Genomic DNA, 21,086 nt, shown 5'->3' with positions numbered 1-21,086 from the left:
GGGGGGGGGGGGAGCTCCCCCTGTCGCTCATGCTGTAAAGACTATTGTGCCACACCCGTGTTTATTCTCAAGTTCTCAAGGCAGTACTCTAAATCGGCGTTTTCGTTGTTGGCTGTAGGGGCGGAAAATTCCAGGAATTGCGGACTTATCGGATGCCCCCTCTAGTAGCACGATATTAGGTGCGCGCATGCGTAAATCATGAGCGCAAATCATGAGCAAAATAATAGCCTCACTTGGTCATGGCAGGATATACAAGGCAACAGCCAGGATTAAGCCAACGTTAATAATAATAAGAAAAGATGAGCAAAATAGCACATGTAGTGGGAGAACCACAATTAGTGTACGTGCCATACGTGTGATGACGTTTTAAGGGGAGTGTACACTTATCGGACGGCAAGTTATCGGATTTCTACTGTACCTCTGAGGTACTAGGCGTACCTATCCAATAATAAATAACGTCCTCATTTCTTGTGGCGAAGTGATCCTCACCCACTCTGTCATTCGGCAGCCTCCCTATCAGGCTCTATCAGGAAAATGACTAGTAAGACGAATGCCGAAAATGACGTGCCCTAATTGGCCATAATTTATAATAATATCTTGCACACGTCGCACGCGTAATGTGGCCAATATTGTACAAGTAAATTGAGTCTTTTAAAAATATATTTAAAAGTTTAAAAAACTAAAATATCTTTTTCTTAATGATTACATTTTTATTAAAGGTAAAAATGCAACGAACGTTTGAACCTCATTTCCAATCCAAATTCATATCAATTCAGCAGACCTCGAATTCACATGGATTTAAATGTGGATGCGAATTGAACCTGTTGTTAGAATACGGATTCAAATAGTTTGCAAATTGACTTCTAATCGGTCTGATATGTATTTATGAAATACCTCCGATCGTTTTGAATGACTTCCTAAACAAAACTTTTGTCAGGGTGCTTAATCAGTGGTGTCAGAACGCGGATATCTCTGGCATGGGCAGTATAGTGATTCCTGTGTATTTTTAAATTAGCACATGGCGTTAAATAACCTAGAAATATGAAGGAATAACTACTGCACATGACAGAGATATCCGCGTTCTGACACCACTGTGCCCGGTAATGTCGAAGTCGACAGTGTCACGAGTGGCATGCACATCGATGTTTTTCCTTTTTCATGTTTTTTGGAAGTTTCATAATGCGAACGAAGAGTGTGTTCGGTGTTATCAAGTGCATAAAAAATTTGAGATCCGAGTGATCCCCTGAAAATCTCATGTTCGGTTGATCTAACCTGTAAATTGATCGTCGACGGTTACCGAGCGACGCGCGAGGTCACGTGTTCACGGGCGGCATTCAATTCCCTTTATATTTTTTGTCCCTTTTGTTTTGATTGGCCGACTTTTTCAAGCCGATGGAGGTAGGACATGGCTGCTAGTGCCGGATCGGTATTAGAGGACACGGATGGTCGGCCACCTGAATTTGAAGAGGTTAGCATGGATACATCCACCCTCGATGAGAACACTCTGCTAGGGTTGGAGGCCCTTTTATCCCTCCAGTATGGCCCCAACAACGAGGAATCACCTGATGAAGTGTTTCGGAAGGTAAGAGCCCGAAATAAAAATCATGTTCGGGAGGGTGAATTTTCCCAGAATGTCTCTCAGACCAAGCGACACAAATCACGCGACATCATCGACCCCACTTTAGTTTCTCTCCCCGATAGCAACGATAATTTCGATACAGATACATAGGCAGAAAACCTTAAACAAAACACACAATCACTCAAATCCTCTAACTCAGACACATCTCAATCATCAAACACTGAATCCCCAATCTCAAAACTTCAATCAACAAAACTCTAACGCCATAAAAGGCCCCTTCACCCATCTCCGATACAGTGACAAGCACAGAGGTTCTTGCAAGGTCATCGTTCAGCGGGATCATGCCTCTGGACTGGCCAAGGAAAACCTAAACCCCATGAAGTATGGTAAATTCTTCAGCTCTTATTACAAAGAAGCTTTCTTACACGTGGAAAGTGAGGGTTTTGGCAAATTAAACGTAGCTTTAAAATCTTTTAAAGATGCAAATAAATTTTTAGATGACTCCGCAACTCTCAAAAGTAAAGGCTTATTCGCTTTCGCGCCAGCCAACTTTGTTTCCTGCCCAGGGGTGATTAAGAACATCCCTCTCGATTTTTCAGAAGACGAAATCCGCGATCACTTGGAATTTCTGGGCCCGTCAAGGGGTAGGACGTCCGTACTGAACGCTCGCCGTCTCGAAACATGTGACAGTGCTGTCGCTGAAAGAAAGCGAACCATCAGGGCGTACAGACATAGGAAAACTTATCCAAATTATTTATTAATGAAAATAACAGAGGCGAAAGCCAAACTCACTTTTAAGGAAGCACGAAAGAATTCCTTTAGAAAATTCTGCGACTCCTTAGATAGAATGACACCTATTTCCAGAGTCTGTAGAGTTGTCAAATCCTTTAAAAATAGATTTACTAAACTGGCTGTGGCATCTTGTTCGGAGGATAGCGAAGTTAAAGCCAAACTCCATCAATTAATCGAGGAAACGACTCTTCCAACAGTTTTTTATGACAACTTCCCATCGGATTTTAGGTCCAACGCATTTCTCGAGGCTCTTTTCTCTAAAGCGGAGTTAGAAATAGCTATTTCCTCGCTCAAAACTAAATACTCTCCAGGCTTAGATAAAGTAGGTTACAATATAATTCGGAAATTTCCAGAAACAGCAAGATTGACCCTTCTCGTAATCTATAACAGTATACTTAACTCCGGCCTACTGCCCTCGTCGTGGAACAATTTTCTAGTCATATTCATTCCAAAATAAACTTCCGGCAAGTTTGGACCTATTTCACTCGCATCTTGCCTTTTTGAACTTATGGAAAAACTTATATACATGAGACTTATCTGGTATCTTGAACATAACGTTATTTTATCACCTTCACATTTCGGTTTCAGAAAGGGAAAATCTTGCGCTGACAATTTGGCTATTTTGGCGACAGAAGTCTGGAAAGGCTTTGTCAAAAAAGGAGTCACAGCCGGCCTATTTCTAGATTTGAAGTGACCCTTCCCGAGCGTCATCCCCCACATACTGGTGGAAGACCTTCGAGAGCTAGGTATCCCTAAAAACATAGCTAAATTCGTATAAAATTCCACTGCATGTAAAAATATTTATTTCCAGATCAATGGCGAATTGGTCGTTCCTAGAACTAGCACTCAGGGAGCTCCACAGGGTAATATTCTTAGCCCAATATTATTCCCAATTTATACAAGAAAAATTCATTCTTTGATCCCTGCTGATTGCATTATTATTGAATTCGCGGACGATATAGCAATACTCTGCACATCCAAGGACCAAGAAGAATGTGACGCTTCTCTCCAAAGATGTGCAAATATTCTTTCTAATTTTCTTGACCAAAGATGTCTTAGAATCTGCCCGGAAAAAACCAAACTATTACTTTTTTCAAAATTGAAATCAGATTTCACTAATGATTCGTTTTCTCTTACGTTAAATAATATTCAAATTTATCCCTCAGAACCAGTGAGATTCCTCGGAATTGTATTGGACTTTGAATTTTCATTTGATGCCCACTTTGCTTATTTGACCGAAAAGTGCTGAACGATATTAAATATATTTAAGGTACTCAGAGGTGTCTGATGGGGCGCAGATCCATATCTTCTTTTACGAATTTATGATTCACTCATCAGAAGCTGTATAGACTATGATTTTCTCATTTTTATTTTCAAACGCGAAAAGCTCTTCACTAAATTAGAAAAGATCCAAAATGAGGCTTTAAGACTAGCTATCGGCTACAGAAAAAGCACACCGATTAACGTTATGTTAGCAGAAACTTGTGAACCTCCCTTAACAAACGCTTTTGTTATTTAGCAAAGAAATATATTTTTTTATTATTTTCCGTCCTTAACCACCCCCTACCAGACAGCCCAGAGGATCTTTGGAACTCGACAGATAGAACTAATAGTTATCGCATTAGACACTTTTGTACTTTTTAGGGCTTTTGACAAAGTCTCTCTTTGTCGCACGAGAAGCAACCACTATTCCCTTAATGCTAGTCTGGCCGTCAAGAATAATATATACTCAGGTCAGTGTTCTTGCAATACAGAAATTGACGAAGACCTGGACCATGTTCGCTGGGCTTACCCTCGCTTCGATAACATTCGAGGCATCCATTTATTTTATTTATTTTCATTTAAGCCTTTGTCTAATATATGAAGTTCCATATTCGCGGCTATGTCTAAAATTTCCATACTTGAAATTGTTGCCCGAGTGCACGCGCGTTCAGCGCATGTGCCATAACCCATGGCTGCCTTACTGACATTTTTTCCTATCATACCAGTTCCACACGAAAGCTATAAAGCCTTTTGTGCCACACCATTAACTAGTTATTTGCTCTTAGTAGTTGACCCCAGACCTCTTGGTGAAGCCTAGTATATAAATCACTGATCACGTTATAATTTCCTCATCTTCGATAAAATGGACCCTGAGTGTTTGCTGTCTGAGCCTAGCTAATGCCGACAGTGCATTAATTCATGCATGAATGTTTAATCATCCCGGCCACATTTCCTTGCACTCTGTCGTGGTGTTATGCCCCATTTCAAGTAGTTGTACCCAGTGAGAATCTGAACCATTGTCATTATGTCTTTCTGGGGAAAATCCTTCGAAGGTCCTATTGGGATTAAGAACATTTTTTTTAACTCACTGTGACAACCCCGAAATACGAGCTATTTAAAAAAAAAAACTGAACTCTGGACTTCTAGCTGTAAATTCAGGTCGAAATGGGTCACATTTGGAAGGTGCTAACTCACGATCTATTATAGCTAGGACAATGTTTTTTTTAATCACAGGTATTTACGTCCATTTTCATTCATCTGTTCACCATTTTTAAATCTGGCCATCAGAATCCGAGCTACAGAGAAAACAATACATGATATGTTCACCTTTTCCCAACAAAATTTCCGTGTTCTGGGACGATATCCTATTCACAGTACCTGACCCCATATTATGCACCACCTGATGAAGTAGTTAAGAGGCCCGAAATTTTCTAAAGTCATTCAAATATCCTAAAGTATCTTACAGTTAGCAGTAGTTGGGCGTACCCAATTGATCGAATTGTAAAACCGAACCTTTCGCATGCATATTGAAATCTAATGTTTCCAATTTGAATTAGCAATCTCAAGCCGACACATAGCATTTTATGAAATTACACTTTGGAAGTATTCTTTAAAAGATCCATGCAAATGGTTTGCGAAGCGCGAGCCAAAAATACAATTGAGCGTAAAGCGCGCGACTTAGTTTTTTATACGTCAACTATTTTGCCGGAGAATATTGTGCACGGAATTTTTCGATTTAGACTTTACTGTTTGACGAATTACACATTCTAATTCCCGCTGAAATATGTGTAACAATTATGTAGTGTAACAATTTAAAGTGTTGAAATTAAAATTTGTAACAAAAAAATCTAAAATTGAATTTATGTAGAAAATTTGTTTTTCAGAGAGAAAGACATAGACGAAGTACTTCAGTCGCACACGGTATTCACAAACGTATCCAAAGGTCAAGTAGCAAAGAAGGAAGACCTATTAAAATGTTTCGCTCAAGAAGACCAAACCGAAATTTGCAAAGAAATTTTGGATAAAGGTGAACTGCAAGTCTCTGACAAAGAAAGACACTCGACTTTGGAATCGATGTTTAAAGATATCGCGACGACAGTAGCTGATAAGTGCGTCAATCCAGAAACGAAGCGCCCCTATCCAGTCTCCTTGATAGAAAAGGCAATGAAAGATGTTCACTTCTCAGTCAAGCCGAACAGAAATGCAAAGCAGCAAGCCTTAGACGTAATTCCGCAGTTAAAGACAGTCATGCCTTTGGAAAGAGCGCAAATGAGACTACGAGTTTTCGTTACGGGAAAAGAAGCTAAGAAGGTCAGGGAGAAAATAATTAAAATAGTTACAACCACAGAAAAGGAGGACTGGGATGATGGTTCCTTGAATTTGATATGCCTTATCGACCCAGGGCAGTACAGAGAAATCGATGAATTAGTTCGTTCAGAAACAAAAGGTTCAGGAACTCTGGAATTGTTAAATCTGAAGGAAGTCACAGAAGGCGAGGAAATTTTAGAATAGGAGTATTTGTAATTTAATCTACAAAATGTCATTTCATTTTTATTCCTACGAATATGTTTTAAAACTCAACGCCACATTTTGTGGATCAACTGTTGTAAGTTAATAACGATTATTATAATAAATTTTTATTGTTATTAAAAATCTTGGAATTTTTCATCTTTAAGATAAACTAAAATATGTTGAGAATTTTCGATTTTATTTAATAAATATCGTGCACATACTCATACATAACAAGATAAATAACTGAGTTTATCTCCAGCGACTATGTACAATCCTAAATTGTACTAGTTATCTACATGTGAATCTAAGTTGAGTAACAATAAGCTTCTTGCTTTTCTTTCGCGAACCTTAATCTAACTGTGTCGTTACAATAAAGACAGCAGCTTTTCATAAGAGTACGAACACGACTTAGAAAATGATGCATCTTTCAGACATATTTAAAGTAAGCAGAGCAGTCTAAATAATAACTGGTAATCATTGCGATATAAAATCAAAGTCTCGTCGCACATTAGCAGGTATGTAACATCAGCAGTTCAGTCATAGATTGTTTATCACTCCGTCATTGGCTCATTCTACAATAACCGCAAGAGTACATTTTTACATTTAATACGACTTTTTTCTATCAATTTAATTACCTCTGAGAAGCAAATTTTGACTCACGAAATGTCAATTTTTACTCCTGAGAAATTAATGATGAAATGTAAAGAATAGGAAAACGTTCAGCGAACAATTTAATACTCTCATTTTAATTAAGACATTAATACTTTCTACGTTTTCCGGGTGGGTGACTGTTGAGCTCTGAAGAGGCTCATAATAAGATTTCTGTTTTTAATTTCTATTATATACACTAGCTTACTTCTCCTCACGCACTTCTGCTCGTGGAATATAAATCGTTTCTGTACGTTGATCACATTTCGCAGCGATTCGGGATGCAGTGAGGAGGAAGTCACATAATCGATTTAAGTATATCTGCGCTTCCTTATCCAGAATTCCATCCCTGACTAAAACATTCACACTCCTCTCCGCTCGTTTGCAAATGGTTCTTGCTACGTGTAAGGAAGCACTTGCTTGGCCTCCGCCCTGGAATGATATTTTTGTTAATTGGAAATATAATTATTTTCATTCAACAAGGCCTTTAACAGCAGGAATTTGGAATAGTTCTTGAATAAACAGCTATTTTTCTACCTATAAATGTGCTTTAAAACCAAATTTCAAGAAACCCGTAATTAATATAGTATATTAAGCTCTGATGTAGAAAGTCGATTAAGAATCTTTATTTTAAAAATCTGACAAATTGAAATCCTTAAAATCCTGGAATTCTCGTTGAATTTTGTAACCTTGAAATCTTCTCAATCTTTTAGTATTTTCATATTTAAAATGTGGCAACGAACGGTAAAGTATATTTTTCGTGATATTCACACGGAGAAAACTGTATGGTGGTTATATTCGTAGATATGATTGTCGCCATCACAAAAAATAGTAGAATATGGGCCAACTACAACTGTGCTTTTTACAACCACATATGGGCAGTTCCACAGAACTTTTAGATTTGCAATTTCGCGCCTTATTTCACGTTTTCGTCTTATATATATCAATATTTTAACTACCATATGAACTTTTTTAGTGGCAGGTATGAAAAAAAAAAGTTTTCCATGGGTTTTGTAAAATTTGTGAACTATCTGTGAAGTCAGGAAGTCATTAGAAAATGAAAATTTTAAAATAGGCTTGTGACTCAGTTAATTTTCAAAGATCTTCAAATTGTGGTAGGAGCGCCGTCAAATATTTTGATGTATCAATAATTGCAAAAAATAGAAGATATATATGTGAAATGAACCTACAAATCTCACATATGTGCTATCATTCTACAAATAGTTACATGCCCATAGAAAACATGTGACCAACTTTCATTCATTATTCATTTTTGTACCATTTCTTCCATGACATTTACGCCCTCAACTTTTGTTTATTCCTTATCTTGCAAGTTCGTTTGTCTAATAAAGAGGAATTAATCACGACAACCCAGATTAATGTGTCTCTTTTTTCAGTCAGTTAGAACAGTTTAAAAATTTCGTCGTAAAACGTGATCGCTATGACAATTTCAGTTTTACATGAAGCACATTCAAAATAAACATTGCATAACTGATATCGCAGCTGTGAACTAAACTATATAGAATAACATTTATGAAAAAAATAAAGCAAATAAATTCCTTTTCTGCACGGAGAAAATTACACTGTAAGATGTATAATTTTGCACTAATTTCGCCCAGTAAAGCTGAGGTTTAAAGCGTACTATCCACGCCGTCAAGAAAAATCGATCACGCATACAGTTTTTGTTAAGCTTGGGGGTGTGAATGTGTGTACCAAATGTGAAAAATGTAATGAAAAAACATTTTTTTTTAAAGTTACAAATCTAAAAGTTTGTGTAAAAGACTATTTTTAGCGTCTACACAATGTGGCTGCCACAATCATATAGTGTCGTTGTCACAACCATACTCTGTGATTGCAGCATTCCTACATTGCGGTTGTGACTACCACACATTAAAAGTTCTCATTCATAGAATATGTCTGTCACAACTATCATTGCTGGTTAAAGAAAAATACTCGGAAATCATTATTCATTAACGTTTCTTCAAATCTGCACGCTATCAAGACTGAAACCATTTTAAATAGAAATTGAAATAAGAATTCGACAAAAATTGTCTATGAAATTATGCCAGAAAATCTCGCATTCCTGTAAATTTTGTCTACAATTTTCTTTCATTATGTATGATTCAGGCACTGGTAATATCCCAATATGTCATCCAACTACACGTAAAACAAGTGGCACCAATTAAACGTCGATGGGCTACAAATAGAGTGGTAGTGGAGCTACAACATGGTAGCTTAAAGCATGTGATTGTGACAACTATGTTATATGAATCTGACAAAATGAATAAAAGATGTCTCAAAAAGACTATTGGAGAATGCAACGATATTGTATGCAACTTAATCATTTTAGTTATAGCAACCACATCAGCTTCTCAACTTTCAAATTTTAAAAATGATTAATTGTAAATTTCGATTTTCATTCTGTTTTTAGGATTAGAATTTTCGAGAAGTTGAGTACTCTAAGTTTGAATGTACACTAGGTTTCAAACGTTATTAGAGGATTTTATAAAGATGTCGAATATTTCAAAAGGTTTAAAAAGTTGACTCTGACTAGTATGACGAAATCTCCCATAAAGTTAACTATAAACGACCTGGAAAAGGAGGATAGTTAATCTTACGAACAATTTTTTAACGGTAGACAATTCGTAAAAAGATTGGAAAAGATATCAAATATTTCACAAATGTTTCACATGGAATCAAAATATTTCAGAGATTACAAATTATTTCATAGATTTTACAAAGGCGTTCCCATCAGATTTCAAAAAAATTCAGAAAGATTTCAAACGATTTCACAAATTATTCCAAAGATTTTACAAAAATTGTAAGCTTTTCAGAGCTTTCACAAAGGCGTTTACATCAAATTAAAAAGATTTTAGAAGATTTAATATAATTTCAAAGTTATCAAACGTTTTCACAAAAATTGCACGAGGCATCAACAAATTTAACAAAAACCTACACATGCGAATTAAAAACATCAAACGGTTTTACAAATATTACAAAAGGTCTCACAAGGATTCAGACGATTTTAAAAAAGCGTTAACATCAGATTTCAAACAATTTCAAAATATTTTAAAAGATTTCAAAAAAATGTGGAAGTGATTTCAAAGAATTTCAAAAAATTGCAAAGGATTTCGAAGATTTAAAAGATTAAATATTTTTTAAGGATTTTAAAGATTTCAAAGATTACAAAGGATTTTACAAAGGCGTGCACACACGATTATAAATATTTCAAAGATTTCGAAACGATTTAAAAGATTTTACAAAGTCTTGTACATCGGATTTCAAGCGATTTAAAAATATTTTAAGGGATTTCAAAAATTGGTAGATTGAAAAACTTTCAAAAAAGATCTTTATATTAGATTTTTAAACATTTTAGAAGATTTCAAAAGGTTTTAAATATTATAGATTTCAAAAATTTTCAAACCATATCAAAAAGATTGGAAGGTTTTCAAAGAGTTAACAAATATGTATTGCAAAAGGCATTCAATAATTTCACAAAGATTTGAAAGGTTTCAAAAGATTTAACAATGATTTGAAGTTTTAAAAGGAATGTCACAAAAAAATCAAAGATTTTAAATCATGAAATGGTTAAGTGATAATTCAAAAAATATTATCGAATTCTATATTAACCATTAAATTAGCATTTTTAATATTTCTAAAAAGTCAATAATTTCTATTACTGACGTATTTAATAAATAACAGCAATACAGAAACCGCTGTCGAATAAAAAATACAATAGCTAATTTGTTACATGTATAGGAAAAGATTATTTCACTTAATGATTTTCAAAAAGAGGCAACCGGGATTTGTCTCAAGGCAAATATGCTTATATGAAATATTGCAACTTGAAATTGATTAAAATGCAACTGATTACAAGCTAATCTGAACGACACGCATTTTCTGCTAGCAAGCGAATAAAATAAAGAAAGTCTAATGTTACTTATTTACAGGAATAATGTAATCCTCGGCAGGTGGAAGTTGAGATGAATACTCCGAAATCCATTCTTCTAGATCTTTAGTGTGATTATTTTCGAATTGTTTCATTTTTCCGGGTGCTGATCTCGATATTGCGTGATTGAGATCGAAGAGGATCATTTGGACTCTTTTCAGCTTATCGATATAAGGATGTTCGGCCTTGCCGGCACATGCAAATTCTCTTGACAATCCTATATAAGAAGAAAGTTCATCGGTAGCACCAAGCGCGTTAAATACCGTCTCGGTTTTCACCAAAACTTCCGGAACAGTCGAACGGGAATCCCCATTTCCCGGAAGAACTGCCCGTGCTACCTTCGAAGTTGTAGCACTGCTGCTGTATCAACATGTACATTAAAAATTAAACATTATTTACGAAAATGTAAATTTATTACATTTATATCACAAGTATTTTTGTATACGAAGTTTTTTTTAAATATGTACGATATATATGTATACGATTAACTTTGTGGTTTTAACTTTTTCACTGTAAATAGTGCATTCAAGATGTAGTAAATTACACAAAAAATATTTTTTTTAAGGCCGGTTAAAACTTTAATTGAAAGACATTTCGAGGTTATGTTGAAATTTAAAACGTTTATAATTTTACCCATTTCGCAGTGACGATTGCACACCAGATTTGTATGCAAATAAGTACCGCCGCCACACATGTCGAGCTAATTCCATTTCTAAAAGAAACACTGTTCTTTCATAATCACGAGATAATTTATTATAAATGTGACAAGTTCATTCGAGTGTATGTCTCGTGGTTTGACGTTTTGATAAAGATGAAGCCGGGTAAATTCACCTTGAAGATTCCAGAATTTTTTTACACGATAGCTATTAGCTTAGGTCAGGTTTTTTTTACAAAATAAACTGTCAATCGAGAAAATGCGAAAAAAGTTCGGTTCACCAGCCCGTTTCTGTCTGGGTTTTTAACAAAATCTGAAAATCCAGGGGCGCCACTAGCCAGATCTATTTTTAGAACGAATTAAAATTTTCGACGCGGCTGCTTACAAATTATATTATAAAAGTAGATAATAATATGGTACCTTCAGAGATGAGGTATCTCAATAAAATACGTATCTCATATTTGGTATCTCAAATAAATATCCTCATTACTATTTTAAATATAGTTTATAATATAAATGAGAAATAAATTATGACAACATTAATTGAAAAATACTTTGTTTTTATTGACAATTTTTTATTAAAGAATATATGTTAGGTACATAGTTAGGTAATTTGATCATATATAATGAAAAAACGGAATTGTCGTTCTGAATACAGAAAAATGTAAATCTGTGAGGAATTAAAAAAAACATAAGTGATAAAAAGAATTCTTATTTTGAACTGAATAAATCATAGATGAAATAAAAGAAATAAATCCTGTTTAATTACTTATAAACTATAAAGTTTTTTTTAAATATACTTTGAAATACGTCGAAAATCTGTTTGCGATTTCAAATACAATTTCATGTAAAGCGATAGGTATAGAACCTAATGTATTTTCCCTACGGGCGCAGGTGTTATTTGTGCGGCCCTATTTTCTGGTCATCCGAATATCAGCTGTGATATCGGACTATCAGAGGATACATACTTTATCCGTGTATCCGACGAACTACGCGATCTAATCAGAATACTTCCAAAGAGAGCAAAAGAAGCCTGCGAGAGCTGCTTGTGTTTCAATCAAATAAATTTCATCATTCGTTAAAACGGATAAAGGTTCACTGTTAAAATAGGAAAAAGCATTAAACTTCTATATTAATCATCCAATATGATACATATTTACGACTAGATTTCTAGAATTACGCCAATTTTCCCCACGGATGGCTGATGACATTGACCATTGACGTTTGATGAGACAGGAGCGGTGAATGAGTGTGACTGATGAGGCAGTGGTGGGGTTGGAAATGACGTCAAGATTGACCAATCAGAATACACCACATATGTTCCACGTGCTATCTACCAATCCCCACTTTCTGGAACATTCTTCGATCTCTTCCTCCACCATCCTCCACGATTGTTGTGCTTTTGCTTCCGCAGTTTGTCGAATTTGTTACATCAGCTAAAAAGTCCAGCACAGGTTTTCGAATGCTGCAACACGAACGAATTGTCAGTCGTAAAGATACCTCTCAGAAGCCAATACGTTTATAAGGAACGATACAACCACGTTTCCAAATACGAAGTGCATTCTAACTCCAAACATCAAGAGTGACAGTTCAGTGACTGCTATAATCAAGTCAATATAGTGTGCCAGATTTGCCATCATCCTCGGGTTTTCTGATTTTCTTATGGCGGAACATGTGTCCATTGAAGAGTGTCATCATCACTTTGCCTAAGGGTCTTAAAAAAGACTCGGGCATAATTTCAACCAACGACCTCAGATCCGCTACGAAACTTAACTTTGCAACCTCCATTCTTACCGATAAGCTGAGGATTGATAACAGAAAAACAGTAAAACATATGGAAGACACAATGATAGATTCGGGGATTTTAAAACCAGAACCAATTTGCATTAGAGGGAAGAAACGAAGGCTAGATCACCTAACATGGGAGGAAAAGCTTCAGAGAAAGTAAGTTATTGATTATTCTTTACACCATCCTCATCAAAAATGTATCTAAACAATTTACTGCCGCTCCGAGGATTGTTTTGCCCTCGATTAATATTTTATAGCTTTTGCAGTAACTATAGTGTATTATTGTATATTAGACTTTAAGGACTAGATTTCATTGCTGTTTCTGCAAAAGAAATTCTGCTTCAATATAAAAAACATTTCGTTTTCATATACTATATATACAATAGCTGAACAGCTTTCTGCTTTAATAATTTTATTAGTTTAAATATTGTATTGTAACTCTTGTTGCTGTCACAAACTAAACAATTTATAGATTTTCGTGCAACCAAAAATGCATGTTAAATAATCACTCAGTTTTCCATATATATATATATATATATATATTTTTTTTTTTTTGACCAAAATAACTAAATTCAATTGAATTTACTAAAACTAAAGTTCATTTTTTCCAGAAAGTTAAAAAACAGAGTAGCAGCTCAAACATCACGAGACAGAAAAAAGGCGAAACTAGACGAGCTGGAAGAGACCGTTCGAATGCTCGCTGAAAGAAATGATCTTCTGGTGCAAGAATGTACGATGCTTAGGTCGGAAAATGAATCACTCCACGACGAGACTGAAAGGTTAAAGACAGAGAGGCATTCGGAAACGACGAAGGAGCGGCTCTGCTCGATGTGTCAAGGTCGTGTCGATTTTACTGTCCCCTCATCGGGATCAGCAGAATCTCATCTAAACCCTCCGCCGCAGGGTGGGGCAGTTCAGTCGACACAACCTCTGATACTGACACCAAGTGCCGTCGTCCTTCTGAAGATTCTGACGCTCTACCTCCTCTCGAGGAACTATTCGGAGAACTCCAAGGGGATGACTACATCGATCGACTCGAGGAACTGGCCGAAAGTCTTCTGCGAGAAGTTACCGCAGAAGTGGAAGCAAATACTACTCGACCAAATGAGCAGGTGATTATCTCAATAAAATCTTGAATGTCGTAATAATATTAATGTATTTTCGATTATGTTCTTTTAAACTGATTAGATTTTTTGCTTCATAATTGCAAAGATGAATTACAAAGCCCAAAAAAAATATTTCCACTAAAATGGTCAAGAAAGCGTGCTTTAAGGACATTAATTTAAAAACAAAATAAAAATATTTTCGAGAGTAAAAAGAAAAGAATATTTAGAATATGTATGCCTAGGGCGCTAAATTTGTGCGATTGTCACGATGACTTTCCATTTTCTTATTGTTACAGAACACGTTTATTTTTATTTATACCGTCTTTTTTTTGCTTATCAACTCTGCAATCTGAAAAAAATGGTAATAAACATTAAAATATGGCGGCCAATTAGTAGATCCAGCATAAAATTTTTGAAAAAATCTGAGTTTTTAGCTAAAGACTTTGTATACGATTATTCTATGATTTTTTAAATCGCCCTTTGCTTTCAGGTATCAGTCAAGAAAGAAACCGCCGGAGAATCTCCACTGGTGGGTCAAGCACCAAACGTCGTGGAAGTCAATGCAGGTTCAAGAAGCATAAGTGCTGTTGAGCAATCTGCATTGGTTCCCACATCTTGCATTAGCGAAGTTCCGCCTGATCTCGTTCCAGCCGAAAATTCACATCACCAGGACGTGAAGATAAAACGGGAACCAGCGAGCGACGTGGACACCGTGTATGGTACTTACGACGAGGCTACCAACTGTATTACGATAATCGTCAACGACGATATCAAGATCCAAGAGAGCGTACAAGAAATATCGTCGGAGGGCATTCAGAATCAAATCGACGAGCCAATGCCTTTAACTCCAGTGCATTATACTGATACTGATCACCTCTCACCTTACGCTTCCCATGACTCTATGTCACCCTCGAGTATTCACTCCGATGACACTGACTCGAGCGTGCCTATCAATAAACAAGATTCTAATTTCTCAGATACCGGATATGAATCTCATGGTTCTCCGTTTGATGAAACTTGCAGTGTAAATGAAACTTCTGTGCTAACAGATTTGTGGCACGAGAGTTTCTCAGAACTGTTTCCTAGCTTAGCCTGATCCGAAATTCAACGGGTGTGTCCCGTTTTTTCTGTAAATGATGCTTACTCTCATCTGTGATATTAGTAAACGGTGACCTGGAGTTAAGGGTTTAAGTTAATAGGTAAGGATTTTGTTTCAAGAAGTGATTGATTTTTAACACTGCACATTCCTAAGTCGGTTTATTTTGTATTGACTTCTGTGAGTCTGTTTGGATATATTTTGTAAACAAAAAAATACTCTGAATGTAGCTGAGAACTAGGCTCAAGTTCTTTTATGAGTTAGATTTAATTAAGCGTTCTTGTTAGTTTTGATTCGGTGTATCATTAGCAGTACAGATTTGTATACGGTTTGATCATTACAGTGTATTATTTATTGTACGCTAGTCTCGTAAGTTTAACTTGAAGTATCGTATAAAGTGTCCATCTATCTTCAGTAATCGGCGATTCAGCTCGTATTTACTATGTAAATATTTTTAATATTTATTTTATATTTGTCATCTATGAGGATTGTAAACGCACGATAATGTGATGAAATTGAAATACACTTCAGAATCCTCCTTAATTACTTGTCATATTTGTTTCTGGATTCATATGCCTTATTTAATATTTAAGTAATTCAGAATAGAATTTAATCTTCTTTAAGATGTATTTATTATGCATTTTTTACGAAGTATTTTCTGTTTTCAAATTTCGCGCCAATTCTATCCGCGTTCTGGTTTTGTCAGATTATTATCATCCACTTTATTACAAGAATCATTAAATGATCTTTGAAAAATTAAAACTAATTTCCACATGCTGTATGTTGTAAAATCACTATATAGGAAAATATTGGTATCCGAAAAATTATGTTTGATCAAGATGTGATGATCTTACGGCCATCATTGATCGCCATAATGAAACATTAAATGACAATATGGCGATCCATTATACAAGAAATAACCAAGATGGCCGTAAACTGGTCAGATGTTGCGGATCGTGCGGATGAATTGGAGAAATCTCTCCACCTCGTATCTACTTTGTTAGAGCATTTATGCGTGCTGAAATACTTTTGTTTGGATAAAATTTGCTTTTAGAATCACATTGGCCTCTAAAAAAAATGGCAAAACATCACCCTGATTTGATTTTTTGTAGAAAACAGCCGGGCGTCGGTATGTATATTCTAACCTCTTACATTTGTCAACAGTCACCAACAATTCTGTTATATTTGTTATTGCGGCTTGAAATCAAAAGATTTCCTTATAATTTTAATTGTTTATAATTATTTTATTTTTTCGTATGCAGTAACCTTGTTTTATCATCTGGTATTTTTTTATCTTAACCGGCGGTTGTTGATGCAACTCTAAATAGATGCCTAAGAACATTAAAAACTATTAAAAAGAACTAGAATTAGTAATTTATATGAACACTTTCTTCAAAATTATTTTTAAAAATCTTGATAGTTTCATTATATTACTATAAGTGGTATATTTCATGTACAAAATATGATTTTTTAAAAGGTAAATGTACAATTTTCACGCTTAATCATAACCTCGCTACGCGTAAACAAAAAGAACGAAATATACATTTTAAACATAATTTGGACGCTTATAGATTATCTAGGTTTTAAGTAACTGTGATAAATTGTTTAAGGTATAAAATATGAATTCGAAATTCTTTCAAGCTAGCAAATAATTGCACAATCATAAATTCTGACACTGCATGAAATTAATTGAATGTTTTCCTGAAACTCATTATATATGCATACGTACAAATGAAAGGGACCCTATTGTCTCATTTATTCAGCAAATAATACTTCAATTGATGTTCTACCAGGTGACATATTTATATCCCAAATCTTTTATGATTGAAGCTGGATAAATGTTAATTTCGAAGTTAAAATATGTACTATACGTATGCTAACTTTAAATTCGATCTTCTCGAAAGGCGATTCTTCGCAGTTCTAACTTTAAAACTGCCCCAGTGACTTATTTTTCCACATAGAGGATTCATTCTGGTCCGGGAATGTACCCGACAACATACCCCTATATCGAAAAACCTTTTCATTTAGAAGATACACTTATATTTAAAAAAAACTCATTAAATAGGCTTCAGAATTTAAAACTATACTTATTATTCGAAACTTATTTACAGCCATTGGACGTTTGTGCGAAAAATGTGACGGAAAGTGCGTAATTTGCGATTCATACGTCAGGCCATGTACACTTGTCAGGATCTGTGACGAGTGCAATTATGGGTCGTATCAAGGACGGTGTGTAATCTGTGGAGGTCCTGGAGTATCAGATGCGTACTATTGTAAAGAATGTACTATACAAGAAAAAGATGCAAGTATATTTTTTCTGTACTCCGCAAATAAACAGATTATTGTTGCAAACAAATATTCAAGTTGCAAGGAAACAGTCAATTAAAGATAATTTATTAAAATGCTCTCTCTTTTTCAGAGGGATGGTTGTCCTAAGATTGTGAATCTCGGATCATCGAAAACTGACCTGTTTTATGAACGAAAAAAGTATGGTTTCAAAAGAAGATAAGACAGAAATTAGTAAATATCTCAATCGTTTCTACTTGACTTTCAAACACTCTTCTTCTGTTATATCTTCAAAAACTGCAAAATGTAAATATTAAGACATTAATTTTATACACTAACGCTTCGATTCCTGGAAAATTCTTGCAATCGTGTTACAAGATATTCATTTAATTCTATATTTAAAAATCCATTCGGACTGTACAAAAGTGTATTTTCTAATTTTATCATTTATTAGGTAATAAACTTGCAGTTCCTATGAAAAAATGTTGTCCCTAATAATTTTTCGTAGTTGCTTGAATGATTTTCGCATTTTTTATGTGAAGTATCATCTAAGTAAGGACAGTGTTGAGAAAGACATGAGGAAATTTGGATTTAAAAGGTGCCCAATCTGTTCTCATTTCTAGGCATATTGTGGTGTTCGTATATGACGTGACCTCAGACTTAAAACTGAAACTTCAAATAAACAGGGTGGCCACTTTTTTTTTATTTTTTAACTCATGGGTTTCTCCTTGTAAATATTCGTGGTTTCTCCTTTTTTTAGAAAAAAATTCACTTCTTGTTAAACCCACAGTTTTTAAAAAAAAATTTTAACTATTGCGAAAGTCGATATACATCAGCAAACCGTTTTGAAACAAATCGATTGCCTTTGAATCATCAGGGTGGCCGTTTTAATCGACGAAATAAAATCCCTGTCATTTCCCGGTTCGCAAACAGTTTTCACGGTCAATGGAATTTTAAAAATTGAACTCTAAAGCTAATAAATTTTCCATTTGAGGTAATAAAAACTGAGCTGCAAATGAAAGCACTCAAAGTGGAACTGTTAATATTTTTCTACATACAAAAATATATATCCACGTTTTCATTTTCAATGCTCTATATTAAAAAATCAATCAATGAACTTTAAAATTTTAAAAATTATATAATTTTAAGGGATTTTAAGCTTGAAACATTAAATATTGAAAAATTGAAAAAATTTTAACTGAACATTTCTTAAATTAGAAATTCAATTATTTTCTTTTTAAATAATTTAAACATCCTTGGAAATCTTCAAATTTTATTTTAAAATCTTGAGAAATCTAGAAGTTTTAAATTTGTTTTAAATTTAAAATTATTTTGCAAATTTTTTCAGAACTTCGAAATATCTGTCAAAATTAATTGAATTTTTTGTACCATTTTCAGAAAATCCTGCAAATTTTAGAAAATTTCTTAACAATTTGGATGTATAAATAACAATTGAACATTTATTATTTGTAGGCAAAATTTGAGTAATTTTAAGAGATATGTAGAAGTTTTGAAAAGATTCAAACTCAATGTAAAACTTGAAACGATAGCCTAATATAGAACAAAATTTAGATTTTCGCAGATTTTAAACAAAAAAATTAGATTCTTTTCAAGAATTGTGAAAGGCTTCAAAAGAATAAAAAAAAATATCTTAAGATTCATAGGAAAATTATCTTAAGAGAATACTTTAAAAGTTTTGCAAAGATTTTAACAAAATTTTCAAAAAAGATTCTAGAAGATTTTAAGAAAACTTTCTATAATTTGAATGATAATTTTTAATCTTGTTAAAACCCCTAAATATCTCTTAAAATGACTCAAATTTTGTCTACAAATGTTCATTTGCAAATTATACATAAAAATTTAAAAATTTCACTTACAAATTAACCATTTTTCAAATACAACAATTAAAATTGTAACGATCAAAGTTTAAAGACTCTTCGAAATTTTAACGATTCCAGGCTTTCTATGTCAAATAATTCAGTTAAAGATTCTTTACATTTAAATATTTGGTTTCAATTTACTTGTCTTAAATAAAAATTAAAACATTACTGAATATTCAATAATTAATCTTTTTTTTAATTAAAAATTTCAAATTGTATGGGTTACAAAATGAATATTTTAGACTGAAACAACATTTTAAATGTAATAAAATCCTTTAAGGATATATTATTATGAAGTTATTTTTAAGTTTAAAATAGTTTATAAACCTTCAGTCACATCTTTACATTTGTTTAATGGCTAAGACTTTCAAATTGAAACCGTTTAAGTTTTTACGTTAAAATCTGAAAATTCTTAAATTTTGAACTGATTTAAAATCTTGTTGTCAAATCGTTTTTGTTCACTTTTTATGACTTAAAGTACAGATGAATTAAAAAAAATTATTTATGTATTAATTACAAGTGTTTTTAATAAAACAATTTCAACATCAAAGGCTTTTATTTTTTGTTTGTTCTAGTCCTTAAGAAAGCATTAAAAAATTCTTTAAATTAAAAATGTAAGCTTAAAAATAAAAATTTTTACTTGAAAATTTTTAATGTAAAAAAATTTTGAATTACGCATTATAAGCTAAATAATAGCATATTTGAAAAACATAATTCAACTAATCATTAAAAAAACTGTTCAAATCGAACGTGGACAGATTTTTCTTCTACAAATTTGTAAAATTCCCGGTAAAAAAAAATTCACTGTCATTTTCCGCTTTTTCCCGGTCTCAAAAAATCCCCGGTCATTTCCCAGTAGGATAAGAAAATTTCCGTGTCCAATAAAGGAAAATAAAGAGACGTACTTCACACCTTCACACTAGATACACACTAGGGCATAGGGTCATTTAAAATTCAGACGAATTGAAATTGTATTCGTTATAGTTAAAAGCTTTCAAAATTGAATAATTTAAGATTGAAAACTTTTAGAATGGAATAATTTAAAATTCAAAGCGATTGAAATTTTTAAGTTTTTATTACATAATAAAATTATAATTTAACATTAAAACTGATTAAATACATTTTTCTAAAATGAAAAAGTGAATTACATTATTCTAAAAAAAAAACTTTCAATATAAATTGTAATTTTAAATGAAGAATATTTAATTGCAAAATTAAAACCTATAAAAGGGAAAAATGAGCTTTTATCATGAAAATTCAGAACTCTAAAATTGTAACAATTTAAAATTACCGAAATTAACCATTTACTGATATATCAATTTCATATAGTATAATTTTCATCTTTTCTATTTTAAATTCAATTTTTAATTTTTTAATTTCAAATCTTTCTTTAGAATTATTATTCATTCTGTACATTTTCGAATCAAATATTTTTCAGTTTGATCAATTTATTTGTTTAAACACAAAACAATATTGCTATAATATGCTTTCACCTTTTTTAAATTGTACAGTTTTAAGATTTTCAATTTGAAA

At 33.5% G+C, this 21,086-nt stretch overlaps 4 protein-coding genes across 8 annotated transcripts in view; 3 read left to right on the top strand and 1 right to left on the bottom strand.

Annotated features, from left to right (window-relative positions):
- LOC117177933 (ribosome maturation protein SBDS) overlaps positions 1–6,188 on the top strand; it is a 9,240-nt gene extending 3,052 nt beyond the window's left edge. Inside the window, exons 2-3 of one of the 3 annotated variants that reach the window (XM_033369052.1) lie at positions 1,390–1,582; positions 5,518–6,188. In XM_033369052.1, coding sequence (XP_033224943.1) covers positions 1,539–1,582; positions 5,518–6,145 — 672 coding nt within the window. In that variant the 5' untranslated portion in view covers positions 1,390–1,538 and the 3' untranslated portion in view covers positions 6,146–6,188. Of the gene's footprint in view, positions 1–1,167; positions 1,583–5,517 lie in introns of those variants that run through there. The other 2 variants (XM_033369053.1, XM_033369051.1) reach the window with 2 other exon arrangements.
- Positions 6,189–6,320: 132 nt separating this feature from the next.
- Positions 6,321–11,715, bottom strand: LOC117177934 (corrinoid adenosyltransferase-like). Of its 2 annotated transcripts, none has more exons than XM_033369055.1 (4): positions 11,376–11,715; positions 10,742–11,102; positions 7,002–7,225; positions 6,321–6,717 (listed from the first exon to the last, which is right to left on the bottom strand). In XM_033369055.1, exons 1-4 carry the CDS (start codon positions 11,450–11,452, stop codon positions 6,705–6,707), a joined length of 675 nt encoding a protein of 224 aa, XP_033224946.1. In that variant the 5' UTR covers positions 11,453–11,715; the 3' UTR covers positions 6,321–6,704. The 2 variants fall into 2 exon arrangements, with proteins under 2 accessions (XP_033224946.1, XP_033224947.1); XM_033369056.1 differs by having other exon boundaries at positions 10,742–11,099.
- Positions 11,716–12,752: 1,037 nt separating this feature from the next.
- On the top strand, positions 12,753–15,930 carry LOC117177941. The gene is given in 4 exon segments (XM_033369068.1): positions 12,753–13,341; positions 13,797–14,082; positions 14,085–14,297; positions 14,782–15,930. Coding segments are annotated over 4 exon segments (1,377 nt in total). The 5' UTR covers positions 12,753–13,069; the 3' UTR covers positions 15,388–15,930.
- A 367-nt stretch (positions 15,931–16,297) lies between these two features.
- On the top strand, positions 16,298–18,156 carry LOC117177975 (PHD finger-like domain-containing protein 5A). 2 transcript variants are annotated; one of them, XM_033369130.1, is made up of 3 exons: positions 16,298–16,516; positions 17,499–17,693; positions 17,807–18,156. In XM_033369130.1, the coding sequence occupies exons 1-3, from the start codon at positions 16,465–16,467 to the stop codon at positions 17,821–17,823; spliced, it is 264 nt and encodes an 87-aa protein (XP_033225021.1). In that variant the 5' UTR covers positions 16,298–16,464; the 3' UTR covers positions 17,824–18,156. The 2 variants fall into 2 exon arrangements, with proteins under 2 accessions (XP_033225021.1, XP_033225019.1); XM_033369128.1 differs by having other exon boundaries at positions 16,301–16,516; positions 17,499–17,689.
- Positions 18,157–21,086: the final 2,930 nt, after the last annotated feature.

The sequence above is a fragment of the Belonocnema kinseyi genome, chromosome 8 (genome assembly GCF_010883055.1).
Source record: "Belonocnema kinseyi isolate 2016_QV_RU_SX_M_011 chromosome 8, B_treatae_v1, whole genome shotgun sequence".
NCBI classification, from domain to species: domain Eukaryota; kingdom Metazoa; phylum Arthropoda; class Insecta; order Hymenoptera; family Cynipidae; genus Belonocnema; species Belonocnema kinseyi.
Note: the sequence above shows the minus strand (reverse complement) of the source record. Positions and strands in the feature narration are given on the sequence as shown.

Excerpts from the sequence above, each read along its gene's own strand:
- LOC117177934 (XM_033369055.1), bottom strand. The coding sequence starts at position 11,452 with ATGGAATTAGCTCGACATGTGTGGCGGCGGTACTTATTTGCATACAAA. Across the intron at positions 11,103-11,375 it reads CAATCGTCACTGCGAAATGG|CAGCAGTGCTACAACTTCGA; the intron begins GTAAAATTATAA and ends ATGTTGATACAG. Across the intron at positions 7,226-10,741 it reads CCGAGGATTACATTATTCCT|GGCGGAGGCCAAGCAAGTGC; the intron begins GTAAATAAGTAA and ends ATATCATTCCAG.
- LOC117177975 (XM_033369128.1), top strand. The coding sequence starts at position 16,465 with ATGGCAAAACATCACCCTGATTTGATTTTTTGTAGAAAACAGCCGGGC. Across the intron at positions 16,517-17,498 it reads TAGAAAACAGCCGGGCGTCG|CCATTGGACGTTTGTGCGAA; the intron begins GTATGTATATTC and ends ACTTATTTACAG. Across the intron at positions 17,690-17,806 it reads GTACTATACAAGAAAAAGAT|AGGGATGGTTGTCCTAAGAT; the intron begins GCAAGTATATTT and ends TCTCTTTTTCAG.